This window comes from Vipera ursinii, assembly GCF_947247035.1.
Source record: "Vipera ursinii genome assembly, chromosome: 1".
NCBI lineage: Eukaryota > Metazoa > Chordata > Lepidosauria > Squamata > Viperidae > Vipera > Vipera ursinii.
In genome coordinates this window covers 358,838,048-358,850,754 of record NC_139512.1, presented here as the reverse complement: position 1 = coordinate 358,850,754, position 12,707 = coordinate 358,838,048, and the positions used below count along the sequence as shown (strand labels likewise).

General features: G+C 53.3%; 1 protein-coding gene across 1 annotated transcript in view; it reads left to right on the top strand.

Moving 5' to 3' along the window:
* The window catches only part of SUPT6H (SPT6 homolog, histone chaperone and transcription elongation factor), a 53,856-nt gene that overhangs the window by 26,183 nt on the left and 14,966 nt on the right, over positions 1-12,707 (top strand). Inside the window, exons 14-25 of the mRNA XM_083349579.1 lie at positions 130-259; positions 1,617-1,767; positions 2,134-2,288; positions 2,389-2,584; positions 3,844-3,983; positions 4,097-4,214; positions 5,654-5,730; positions 7,017-7,152; positions 8,565-8,702; positions 9,616-9,783; positions 10,536-10,663; positions 12,450-12,657. Coding sequence (XP_083205705.1) covers positions 130-259; positions 1,617-1,767; positions 2,134-2,288; positions 2,389-2,584; positions 3,844-3,983; positions 4,097-4,214; positions 5,654-5,730; positions 7,017-7,152; positions 8,565-8,702; positions 9,616-9,783; positions 10,536-10,663; positions 12,450-12,657 — 1,745 coding nt within the window. The remainder of the gene's footprint in view (positions 1-129; positions 260-1,616; positions 1,768-2,133; positions 2,289-2,388; positions 2,585-3,843; positions 3,984-4,096; positions 4,215-5,653; positions 5,731-7,016; positions 7,153-8,564; positions 8,703-9,615; positions 9,784-10,535; positions 10,664-12,449; positions 12,658-12,707) is intronic.

The window sequence follows — 12,707 nt, the reverse complement described above, 5'->3', positions numbered from 1 at the left end:
CGGCGTTTGTGCTTCTGCACAGTGTTGCGACGCATTCCGCCGTTTGCGCAGTGAATCCCTGTGTCCTTTATGTATTTATGGACGCCGTGTGTGTGTGTGTGTTTGTGTTTGTGTGTGTGTCTCCTCCAGACGGCCTGGCCAAGAAGTTTGGGCTGACCCCCGAGCAGTTTGGGGAGAACCTGCGGGACAGCTACCAGCGCCACGAGACCGAGCAGTTTCCTGCAGAACCCCTGGAGCTGGCCAAGGACTACGTCTGCAGGTGAGGGGGGGGTCCTCCTCCCCAAGGGCCGTGGGGCAAGGGGGCTCCCTTCCTCTGCCCTCCTTCCGGCAGCGCCAAGGCAGCCCTTCTCCGCTCCGCTTTAGGGAGGTTTGTGGGGCTCTTGACTGGTTTGTGCTGCCTTGGCTTTGGAGCCTGGCCCACGGAGGTGAGGGCGTCTGGCCGGGCCTGAGCGCTTCGGCTGGGTTGCCAGTAACGGGGGATGGGGTTTCCTTCGCCTCTGGGACCGGATCCCCCCCCTTCTGAAAGCAAAGCCCCCTCCTCTCTGCCTGGTTTTTTCTGCCCATTTCAGCCAACCTCTTAAGGGTTATTCTGAATTTAATTTAATTTAATATTTGCATTTGTATACCGCCCTTTCCCTGAGGACTCAGGGCGGTTTACAGGGAATTAAAATCGAAACATACAAAAGTTAAAACCAATTAAAAAAGCATTAAATTCACCCTGTAGATTAAAACCCCAGTTAAAATTTTCTCCTCAGCCTGGGCCCGAGAGCTCAAAGAGCCAGGTCTTCAGGCCCCGGCGGAATGATCGGAGGTCGGGAGCAGTCCTCAGCTCTACCGGCAGCTGGTTCCAGAGGGCAGGCGCTCCCACCGAGAAGGCCCTATCCCTGGGTGTCACCCGCCGGCAATCTCTCACCGGCGGAACCCTGAGCAGACCCTCCCTGTGGGAGCGCACTGGGCGAAGGGCATTTGATGCCGGCAGCAGGTGTTCCCTCAAATAACCCGGACCCAGGCCATGTAGGGCTTTATAGGTGATAACCAGCACCTTGAATCTTGAATTTGATTTGATAGGAGAGTTAGCAGTCAATTTATGTGTATCTTCTACACATTAGTATTTCTCCTTCCTTCCTTCCTTCCTTCCTTCCTTCCTTCCTTCCTTCCTTCCTTCCTTCCTTCCTTCCTTCCTTCCTTCCTTCCTCCTTTTCCTGCTCCTTATCCCCAATAGGACAATTAACAGTCAATTTATGTGTATTTTCTACACATTAGTATTTCTCCTCCTCCCCTCCTTTCCTTCCTCCCTCCCTCCCTCTCCTTCCTTCTCTCCCTCCCTCCCTCCCTCTGTTTGCTTGAAGCCCACCCCTCTTAAAGCCCTCAGGATTAAGAACCGCTGATCTGATTCCTTTCCCGCCAGCTGCCTCTTTGAACAAGAAGGCTGGACGCTGCTGCACCCTTCAGGCTAATAATCCACGCTCTTTCTCCTTCCTGTTTTTCCCCTGCGGCACTGGAGCTCTTTTCAGCGGTCGGGGAGCAGAAGAGTAGATTGTAAATAAAAAAACCAGGAAGGGGATTGCCGCGGAGGGTCCTGTGGCACGTACTCACAACCCCCCTCCCCTTTGCAGCCAGTTCCCCAGCCCCGAGGCCGTGCTGGAAGGGGCCTGCTACATGGTGGCCCTGCAGATCGCCCGCGAGCCCCTGGTCCGGCAGGTGCTGCGACAGACCTTCCAGGAACGGGCCAAGATCAACGTCGCCCCCACCAAGAAGGGCAAGAAGGTACAGCTGGGGGTCGGCGCTGAGGCCCTCCGGCCGCCTTCCCTCCTGGGGGCCTCCCCAAAGAGCCCCCCCCCCAGCCAGCCCAGGCTTTGGTCTTGATTTGGAGAGGCAGGGAGTGAAACGGGAATCTCGAACGTGGAGAAGCTGCGGGCGTGCAGGATACAGGCCGTCCTCAGCTTACTTGCTTCCCTTTATCTAAGTTACCAGAACGACGAAGCCCGTGGCCTGTTTGGTGGCTGCCCCTGACCGGGGGTTGCTGGCTTGGGGGCCCTCCTGCATCTGGGACCCACAGCTGTTGGGGGGTGTATAGAGCCCCGCCGGTGCCCTGGCCAGAGCTACAAGGCCTTCTTCCCTCTCTCTCCGCAGGACGTGGATGAGGCCCATTACGCCTACTCCTTCAAGTACCTGAAAAACAAGCCGGTCAAGGAGCTGCGGGACGAGCAGTTCCTGAAGATCTTCCTGGCCAAGGAGGAGAGCCTGCTGACCATCGACATCTCCGTGGACATGAAGGGCGTGGAGGGGTGAGTCCTCCATCCTCCTCCTCGCCTCCCTCCTCCTGCCCTCACCGGGCCACCCTCCCTCGGCCTGACCCTCCCCGCCCCCTCCGTCCCTGCCTTCCAGCTACGGCAGTGACCAGACCTACTTTGAGGAGATCAAGGCCTTCTACTACCGCGACGAGTTCAGCCACCAGGTGCAGGAGTGGAACCGCCAGCGCACCCTGGCCATCGAGCGCGCCCTGCGCCACTTCCTCTACCCGCAGATGGCCAAGGAGCTGATGAACAGGCTGCTGCTGGAGGCCAAGGAGTGCGTCATGAAGGTGGGGGGGGGACCCAGGGGGCAGGGGGGGCGCTTGACCTGGCCTAGGTGGGATGCAGCCAGCCCCTCGAGATGGGGGCCGGGTCCTTGACTTATAGCGGTTCAGCTTAGTGACCATTCAAAATTACCCCGGCACCGGGAAGAAGTGACTCGTGAGCGTTTTCCACACTTCCCATTGAAGCCTCCCCGCGATCCCGTGATCGGAACTCGGACCCTCGGCAGCTCGCTTCTATTTACGACGGCTGCCGCGTCCCGGGGTCACACGGTCCCCTTTTGGGGACCTCCTGACAAGCATAAATCAGTGGGGGACCTGCTTAACAGCCGTAACAATGGCAACAACCCGCACAAGAACAGCGTCAAGGAAGATGTAAAATGGGACAAAACTCGCTTGACCAGCGTCTCACTTTGCGACGGAAGTGCTGGGCTAAAATGCGGTTGTGAGTCAACCTGCACCTGTGCATTTAATGCAGGCTGATTATCTTGACAATTGAGCCCCCCCCCCCCAAATTTCTGTTGCTGAGTGAGACCTTTGTTAAGCGGGCTTTGCTCTGTTTTACGACCTTCCTCGCCACAGTCCCTAAGCAAATCGCTGCAGTTGTTCGGTTAGGAGCACGGTGGTCCAGGGAATGCGGCTTTCCCCATTGAGCCTGCTGGTCAGAAGGTTGCAGCGGGTCGCAGCGTCTGGGGCAGGGGTAGGCGACCTCGGCTCTTTTATGACTCACGGTTAGGGTTGGGGTTTTAAATACATCTTAATTATTGTTTTAACCTTGGGCATTTATTTAATCGCTTCTAACTTTTGTATCTTGTTTTTGTATTTATTGCCCTGTACACCGCCCTGAGTCCTTCGGGAGAAGGGCGGTATAAAAATATAATAAATAATAATAATAAATAATAATAACTCCCAGAATTCCTGAGTCAGCTACGCTGACTCAGGAACTCTGGGAGTTGAAGTCTGTGAGTCATAAAAGAGCCGAAGTCACCTACCCCTGGTCTGGGGTCTTGCGACCCCTTTTGGTGGCCTCCTGACAAGCATAAATCCGTGGGGAAGCCGTATTCACTTAACGACTGTGTGACTAAATTAACAACTGCAGCAATTCACTTAACAACCGTCGTAAAATGGAGCAGAACTCACCTAACGTATCTCTCCCTTAAAAAGGTTGGGCTTACTTGTGGCCCAGGGCTCCCGGCAGGTTTTAATAAGTAAATAAATAAATCCAGCCCCCTCGCTAACCCACCCCCCCACCCCATTCCTCCGAGCAGGCCTGCAGCCGGAAGCTCTACAACTGGCTGAAGGTGGCCTCCTATCGCCCCGACCAGCAAGTGGAGGAAGAGGAGGACTTCCTGGACGAGAGCCAAGGGAAGGGCATCCGGGTCCTGGGCATCGCCTTCTCCTCCGCCAGGTATTGTGGGCACCGGGGGGAGGGAGTGATGGGATAGAGACTCGGGCTTAGCGCTTCCCCCCCCCGCCCCCCCCTGGCTCTGCCCCAGGCTGAAACCTCTGCCCCTTTTGCAGGAACCACCCGGTCTTTTGCGCCCTGCTCAACGGGGACGGAGAAGTCACGGATTTCCTGCGCCTGCCCCATTTCACCAAGCGGAGGAACGCCTGGCGGGAGGAAGACAGGGAGAAGAAGGTGAGCCGGGCAGGGGGAGGGGCCGCCTGGGCTTGGAACAGGGGGGGGCCAGGCCTGCCCACTTTGAGAGGGGTGGGCTTCCGCTCCCAGAATTCCCCAGACAGCCATGCTTCAAGAGCGATAGACTTCCACTCCCAGAATCCCCCAGCCAGCCTGCTTTAATATGGGCGGACTTCAAGTCCCAGATTTCCCCAGCCAGCCGTGCTTCAAGAGGGATGGGCTTCCGTTCCCAGAATCCCCCAGCCAGCCATGTTTTAATACGGGCGGACTTCCATTCCCAGAATCCCCCAGCCAGCCGTGCTTTAAGAGGGGTAAACTTCCAATTCCCAGAATTCCCCAGCCAGCCATGCTTTTAATATTGGGCAGACTTTAATTCCCGGAGTTTCTCAGACAGCATCCTTGAAGATGGGTGGACCTCCTCTCCCAGAATTCCCCAGCCAGCCATGCTTTAATATGGAGGGGGGCTTCAGCTCCCAGAATCCCCCAGCCAGTATGATTTAAGATGAATGTAACTCAGCGTGCTGACTAGGGGCATTCTGGGGGTTGAGGTCCACTCGTCTTAAAAGTCGCCACGCTTGAGTAACGCCGCACAAATGTCTGATGCCAGGCGGATTGTGACCTGCCAGCACCCAGGAAATACCCATCCTGGCCACGCCATATTGTGCCCACTAACTCAACCAGACATTCTGCTCTGGCCCCCTGGGACTCCCCCGGGAATTATGGGCTGCTCTTCCTGGTGCGAACCCTGCGGGAAAGCCCGGCCAGAGCGGAGATAGGTTTGCACGCTTCGCACGACAGAAACGAAGGACGAGAGTCAGCCGTGCCCCAAAGGGGGTGTCTTGTTTTACAGCAGGGGCCTTCCGACTTGGCCCTTGGAGGACTCGTGGACTTCAACTCCCAGAATTCCTCAGCCAGCTATGCATGCGTGCCTGGCTGAGGAATTCTGGGAGTTGAAGTCCACGAGTCATCCAAGGGCCAAGTCGGAAGGCCCCTGTTTTACAGAGAATCCTCCACTTACAGCCATTTGTTTAGCGGCCGTTTCCAGTTACAACAGCACTCTTACGACCGTTTTGCACGCTTAACGACCGTTGCAGCCTCCTCAGGGTCACGGGAACAACATTCGGACCCTCGGAAACTGACTCATTCTTATGACGGTCCCCTTTTTGCAAGCCAGGTTCACTTAACCGTGGTACTAAAGTGAACCACCGCGGTGATTCGGTTAACGGCTGGGGCGAAAATGGTCATTAAAATGGAGCGAAAGTGACTTGACTCCCTCGCTGGGCGACAGAAACTTTGGCCTCCGTTGTGGGTCTCTATTCAGCTGGACCTCCTCCGCCAAACGTCCGCCGTGGGGAGGGTGGCAAGAGCTGGGGGGGCCCCTCCCCTTTTACCGTAACCTGGTTTGTTTCGTTTTTTTCCTCCCCTTTTGTCCGAGGCAGGCGCAGGATACGGAGACCCTGAAGAAGTTCCTGCTGGGGAAGAAACCCCACGTGGTCACCATTGGGGGAGAAAACAGGTGAGTTCCGGGGGGGGCCCTCCCCCAGCCACGCCCCGAGTTCAAATCCCTCTCATTTGGGCTCTTTCAGAAGACACCCCCCCTCCCTCTCCTTCCCTTCCGGGAGACGCTTTGCCCTGCCCCCTTTTCGGATTAGCCAGCCCCACCTGGGGAAGGTCCGCGGAGACCCCCCCTGTTCCCCTGGCCGGCTTCTTTCCCGGAGGGGCTGACAGCCAGAGGCCCCTCCCTCGCTCATCCTTTGTGCCACGGGGGTCAAACCCGGTCGCGCCACGTGACGCCTCGTGACGTGGCGCAACATTTTTGGCCTTTGAGGAGCTGGGGAGGGCCTGGCCTGAGGGCGACGCGACAGCCCTGGTTTATATGCTTCCCCTTGGTAGACGTAAGGTGTGTTTTTTTTAAAAAAAAAAAGAATTTGCCATCTCTTGTCTTTTGATAATTTAGGGAGGGGTGAAACAGGAAGTCCCCCACTTACGGCCAGGACCTTAGTGACCAGTTGCTTATGATGGACCTAACTTAGGGCTCCTTATGACCCAGATTCAGAGCTTTCCCTTCTCTCTCTCTCTCTCTTTCTCCTTCCCTCTCTCCCTCCATCTTTCTCTCCCTCCCCTTCTCCCTCCCTCTCTTTCCCTCCCTCCCTCCCTCTCCCTCCATCTTTCCCTCCCTCCCCCTCTTTCTCTCCCTTCCTCCCTCTTTCCCCCTCCCCTTCTCCCTCCCTCTCCCCCTTTGCCTCCCTCCCTCCCCCTCCTCTTTTTCACACACAAACACACACCACAGTCATGTGGCTGAACCGTGGACACTTGGCAACCACAGCCAGGTTTACGGCTGCATCCCCCAGTCCTAGAGGAGTTTTATGACGACTCCTATTTATGACGGTCGCCGTGTCCCCCCTTTGGCGACCGTCCCACAAGCAAAGTCAGTGGGGGAGGCCAGATTCACTGAACAACCGTGTCACTAACGTAACCGCTGTGGCCAGAAAGGTCGTAAAACGGGGCAAAGGTCACTTCGCAAATTGTGGTTGTATGTCGAGGACTACCTGTGTGAGCGTTTGATTGCCTAAGCGGGTTAGCGCAACAATTCTGAGCGGTTCCCTAAAAGGCAGGTTAAAATAAGTTGGGTTCCCGCTTTCTTTGACAAGGAATTCTTGGCTCCTCAGTTCACACACACACACACACACACACCCACACACACACACACACACACCAAGGAGAGGGGAACCTGCCCCGCAGAGAGGAGCCTCTGCCTGGAGGGGGCCCTCAGCTCTTCCCCCCCCCACCTGTTTCCCCCAGGGATGCGCAGATGCTGCTGGAGGACGTGAAGCGGATTGTCCACGAGCTGGAACAGGGCCAGCAGCTCTCCTCCATCGGCGTGGAGCTGGTGGACAACGAACTGGCCACCCTTTACATGAACAGCAAGAAATCGGAGGTAACCCTGGAACCGGGGGCGGAGGGGGGGGCCTTCTGGCTCCTTTTGTTTTCTTTGTTTATTCACCACCATCAAAGTAAGGCACGCTCTACGGCTTTAAAATGTAAAATATAAACTGCAAGATTGAAATAGAATAAATAATAATAATTTAATAATAATAATAATAATAATAATAATAATAATAATAATAATAATAATAATAATAAGGCGGCCTTACTAGGAACTGCTTCAATCCTGCAACGAGATCCGTAATACCATCAAACATCCACATCTGCCTATCCCAGGTCCTTGGGAAGGACTCGATAGGCAGACAAAAACGCCAAATCCAGTCTGAACATCTGGCTGACTGTGTGATCATAATCAATAATGGTGATGGTGATGATGGAAGGGACCTTGGAGGTCATCTAGTCCAACCCCCTGCTCAGGCAGGAATCCCTAGACCAGAGATAGGCAACCTTGGCTCTTTTATGACTCGTGGACTTCAACTCCCAGAATTGAAGTTGAAGTCCACGAGTCATAAAAGAGCCAAGGTTGCCTACCCCTGGCCTTATACCATTTCAGGCAAATGGCTGTCCAGTCTCCTTAAAAACTCAAAACTCACCACTTCTGGAGGCAGGTTGTTCCACTGATCAATTGTCCTCACTGTCAGGAAGTTTCTCCTTAGTTCTAGGTTGCTTCTCTCCTGGATTAGTTTCCATCCATTGCTTCTTGTCCTGCCTTCAGGCGCTTTGGAGAAGAGCTTGACTGCCTCTTCTTTGGGGCAGTCCCTCAGATACTGGAACACTGCTATCATGTCCCCCCAAGTCTTTCTCTCCATTAAACTAGACATACCCCCAATTCTTGCAACGGTTCTTCATATGTTTTAGCCTCCAGTCCCTGATCCTCTTCGTTGCTCTTCTCTGCACTCTTTCCAGAGTCTCAACGTCTTTTTTTACAACGTGGTGACCAAAACTGGACGCCGTATTCCAAGTGTTGTAAAGCGGTACTAACCCTTCACGTGATCTTGAGTCTCTCCCTCTTGTTAATGCAGCCCAGCACCATGCTGGCTTTTTCGATTGCAGGGATTCGCTTAACAACTGTGGCAAGAAGGGTCACAAAATGAGACAAAGCTCGCTTAACAACTGTCTCGCTTAGCAACGGAAATTTTTGCCCTAGGAAACAAATTGGGGTTACACTGCAACACAACGCAAGGGAGGGAGACGGTGGAAGGAGAGGCCCAGGAGTGGTGGCCGGGTGGAGTTAATCAGATCCCGAAAGTCACGACGGGATGGGTTCAAAGAAGGGAAGACCTGGGGGAAGAGTGTCTGTGGGCCTGGTGCACGTGAGGATGCCTTGCAAGGGGAGAAGAGGACGAGGAGGGGCAGAGAAGGGGGTTCCCACGAACCAGAACCGACCGGTTGACTCTCCCACAGGCCGAGTTCCGGGACTACCCACCGGTCTTGCGCCAGGCTGTCTCCCTCGCGCGACGCATCCAGGACCCGCTGGTCGAGTTTGCCCAGGTCTGCAGCCTGGACGAGGACATTCTCTGCCTGAAGCTGCACCCCATGCAGGTAAGCCCAAGGGGAGCCTTCGTGCTGGAAGACGGCAAGCTGGGTCGTTTGTTTCATCGTGCCCTCCCTCTGTTGTCTTTACAAGCCACTTCCTCCTCCTATTTTACCCACAACAACAACAGCCCTGTGAGGTGGGCTGGGCCGAGAGAGCTCAAAGTTACCCGACAGGCTTTCAGGCCTAAGGCGGGACTAGATGTCACCGCCTCCTTGTGGTTGGCCCAAACTCACCCAGCCAAACCGGGAGGGCTAGAACTCGCCAAGCTGGCTTACGTGGGTAAGGGGGAGACTCGAACTCTTCGCCTCCAGCCCGGCGTCGTGTCCACTAGGCCAAACTGGCTCTTGGGCCTGAAAAATGGCAGGGCTGTGAGGGTCCGAGGCCGGTCAGAAAAAAAAGAAACAATTGGGAACAGAGTCAGCGGGTGGGAAACTCCCAGAGCTGGTCTTGAAGAAATAGTCCTGAGATGCTACGCGGAGCTTGGCTAGCCCAGGAGCAGGCAACCGTGGCTCTTTTATGACTGGTGGACTTCAACTCCCAGAATTCCTGAGCCAGCATGGGGGAACTATTCATGGACTTCAACTCCCAGAATTCCTGAGCCAGCCATGCTGAGGGGAAAGGGAGAGGTTTCCAAGCTGAGCCATGCTGGCTCAGGAATTCTGGGAGTTGAAGTCCACCAGTCATAAAAGAGCCAAGGTTGCCCACCCTTGGCTAGCCTCACTCCCTCTCTCTAAAAGATGGGGAGGGGTGGGCTGGTCTGGGTGGGCTTGGCCAATTGAAAGACCTGCAGTCCTGAAGTGTATATTGGGGGGGCATCAGACCACCCACCCTCCCCTTGCTTGGACTCGGCTGGGGGGGGGTCCTGAGGCCTGGCCCCACGGCAGGAGGGCCAACCTTCTCCCCCCTCTCCCCCCCCAGGACCACGTGGAGAAGGAGCAGCTGCTGAACGCCCTCTACTGCGAGTTCATCAACCGGGTGAACGAGGTGGGCGTGGACGTCAACCGGGCCATCGCCCACCCCCACAGCCAGGCCCTCCTGCAGTATGTTTGCGGCCTCGGGCCCCGCAAGGGGACTCACCTGCTGAAGGTAGGTAGGGCTCTGCCGCAGGCGGGAGGGGAGATTCCCCCTTTTGCAAGCAGTCCTCGACTTAACGACCATTTAGTGACCATTCCAAGTTACGACACCACTGAAGCAAATGGCTCCTGGCCATTTTCCAAAGGGCCATTGCAGCCTCGCGTGGTCAAAACCCGGACGTCTGGCAGCCGACTCGTATTTATGACGGTCGCAATGCCCAGGGGTCGAGTGATCCCCTTTTGTGGCCTTCTGACAAGCCAAGTCAAGCCGGGTTCACTTAACAACTGCATCCCTGACTTAAGCCACTGCAGTGATTCACTTAACAACAGAGGCGAGAAAAGTCACCAATGTCCGTTGCTAACCAAAACAGCGAATGAATTTTGCTCCATTTTACAACCGTTCCTCCCGTTGTTCAGTGAATCACCAAAGTGTTCAGTTAGTGCAACACACGACAGTTGCCAGAGGCCCAGGTTTTGATCCGCTGACCATGAGGAAGCAACAGTGCCGGGATTGGTTGCAAGTCACCTTTTTCAGGGTCGTCGTAACGTTTGAGCAGTCACTAAATGAATGGCTGTAAGCCTCTGCTGGAAAACGGTCGGGAGCCTGGGGGGCAAAGGCCAGGTGGGAGTCCAAGGGGGCTGGAGTCTGGGGGCTTGGGAGGACCTCTGCCTCCCCCAGACCCTTCTCTTCACCCCCTCCACCCCCCGCCGTTCTCCTGTTCCTCCCGGGCCTCCGAGTGACCCCCGCCCTGCCTCCTCTTTCAGATCCTGAAGCAGAACAACACCAGGCTGGAGAACCGGACTCAGCTGGTCACCATGTGCCACATGGGGCCCAAAGTCTTCATCAACTGCGCCGGCTTCATCAAGATCGACACGGCCTCGCTGGGAGACAGGTGGGTGCTGGAAACGGTCACACGTCCCTTCTTCCAGTCCTGTTGTAACTTCAGGCAGTCACTAAATGGGCTAAGTCAAGGACTCACTACACACCAGAGGTCCCCAGCCTTTTGGGCACCTGGGACCGGTTCTGTAGAGAGAAGTTTTCCCGCGGACTGGAGGGTGTGTGGTTTTGTGTGCTGCCTGCATCCCACGGAGGGGGCTTTGCTTGTTTGTGCGGACCGGTTGCTGGCATGCTGTGGCCCGGTACCAGTCCATGGCCTGGAGGTTGGGGACCCCTGCTGTACACAATCACGAGGGCACAGCTGACCAACGGATAAACAATCTAGATACCAGCCGTGGGCTTATCCACTCCAGTAACTGCTCATACATAATTTAATTATGTATGGCGCCCGATCTTCACTCCTTTCGCCGCGATCTGAAGACGTTTCTGTTTGCACAAGCCGGCCTAGCCTGATGGGGGATTGGTGGGGTTTTTATTCTTGTATTTTTATTGTTGTATCTTTGGGGTTTTATAATTGTAGCATATTAATTGTTTTAAAATCGGGCAATTATTTAATCTTTTAATATTTGTATCTTTGTATTTTATTCTTGCCCTGTGAACCGCCCTGAGTCCTTCGGGAGAAGGGCGGTATAGAAATATTATTAAATTAAATTAAATTAAAATTAATTCCATTCATAATTTTATTCGGCATCCGTGCTCTGCGTTTCTTAAAAGAATTCACCGTACTGGTGCTTTCTTCTTGTTTTTTATAATTTTTTATTGAATTTCTAATACTACATTTAAATGTTTGAAAAGCAATGTGGTGGCTGAGTACAATAATTCTATTACACATAGATATCGTTAGTACAAATCTCAAATTATTACAATCACCATTCCCTCTCTTTCTCCCTTAATATCTACTGTCTCATATTTAAACTAATACAATTCTTGTTCTATCAATCAAATGGAAAATAACTTTCTAACGTTTATCAGTAATTTTTAGTTTATATATATCTTAGTTGCTTTAACTTTCAATCTTTTAGGCAATCAGTGGCCTAATCAATTTTTCTCATTTTAAATTTTGCCATTAATATTAATATTTAAATTTAACATTTAATAATTATCATTTCCAAATTTTAAATGACCCCAACTCCTTTATCACAATTCCTCTCAAACGTTTGATGTTCCGGACACACCTCTTATCTATATACGTTCTTACCATCGACATCAACAAGTTAGTAGTGCAATATAACATTCTTATTTTCTATCTTAAAATCTTAAATTTAATAACCAAAATTTCTTTTATTTCCACATTTAATACCGGTGCTGTCAAGGTATGGGCTTCTCAAGTGACTCTGAGGCCTTGTTTACCTTCAAAGTCCTTTATTTAGCCCAATACACCTTGCTCGAAGGAAGCTGGAATCTGAAATCTCCGCCCCCTTGCACAATATATTAAAACACAATTCTCCACCTTTCTAATTCTGTCATTAATCATGTTCTCCAATTAATTTAAAGAATCAGTTTCCCTTCCACCAAGTTCTTATCCTCTTTAATTTCAGTCGGCCTTGAGGTACAATCTTCCTCCTCCCAGCCTTAGCCCTATCTCTTAAATAGCAATACACAAGTTTAACGTATGCAATAGCTGCTTCTTCATCTCTTGTCAAGCAAGAATATTCGCGTTGAGGGCTGCGTTGTTATCTTCACAACCCATTTTATACGCTGTTTTTCTGCATTTTACGCACGGGTGCTTGCATTCCGTCCCACCACACAAAACAAAATAATACCTCCCCCGATGTCCCTAGCACGGATTCCTACATCGAGGTCCTGGACGGCTCAAGGGTCCACCCGGAGACCTACGAATGGGCGCGGAAGATGGCCGTGGATGCTCTGGAGTACGACGAATCGGCCGAAGATGCGAACCCAGCCGGGGCCCTGGAGGAGATCCTGGAAAACCCGGAGCGTCTGAAGGATCTGGACCTGGATGCCTTCGCGGAAGAGCTGGAGAGGCAGGTCAGCAGAACCCCCGGCGCCAAGAGAAGGGCGGCATATAAATTTAATAA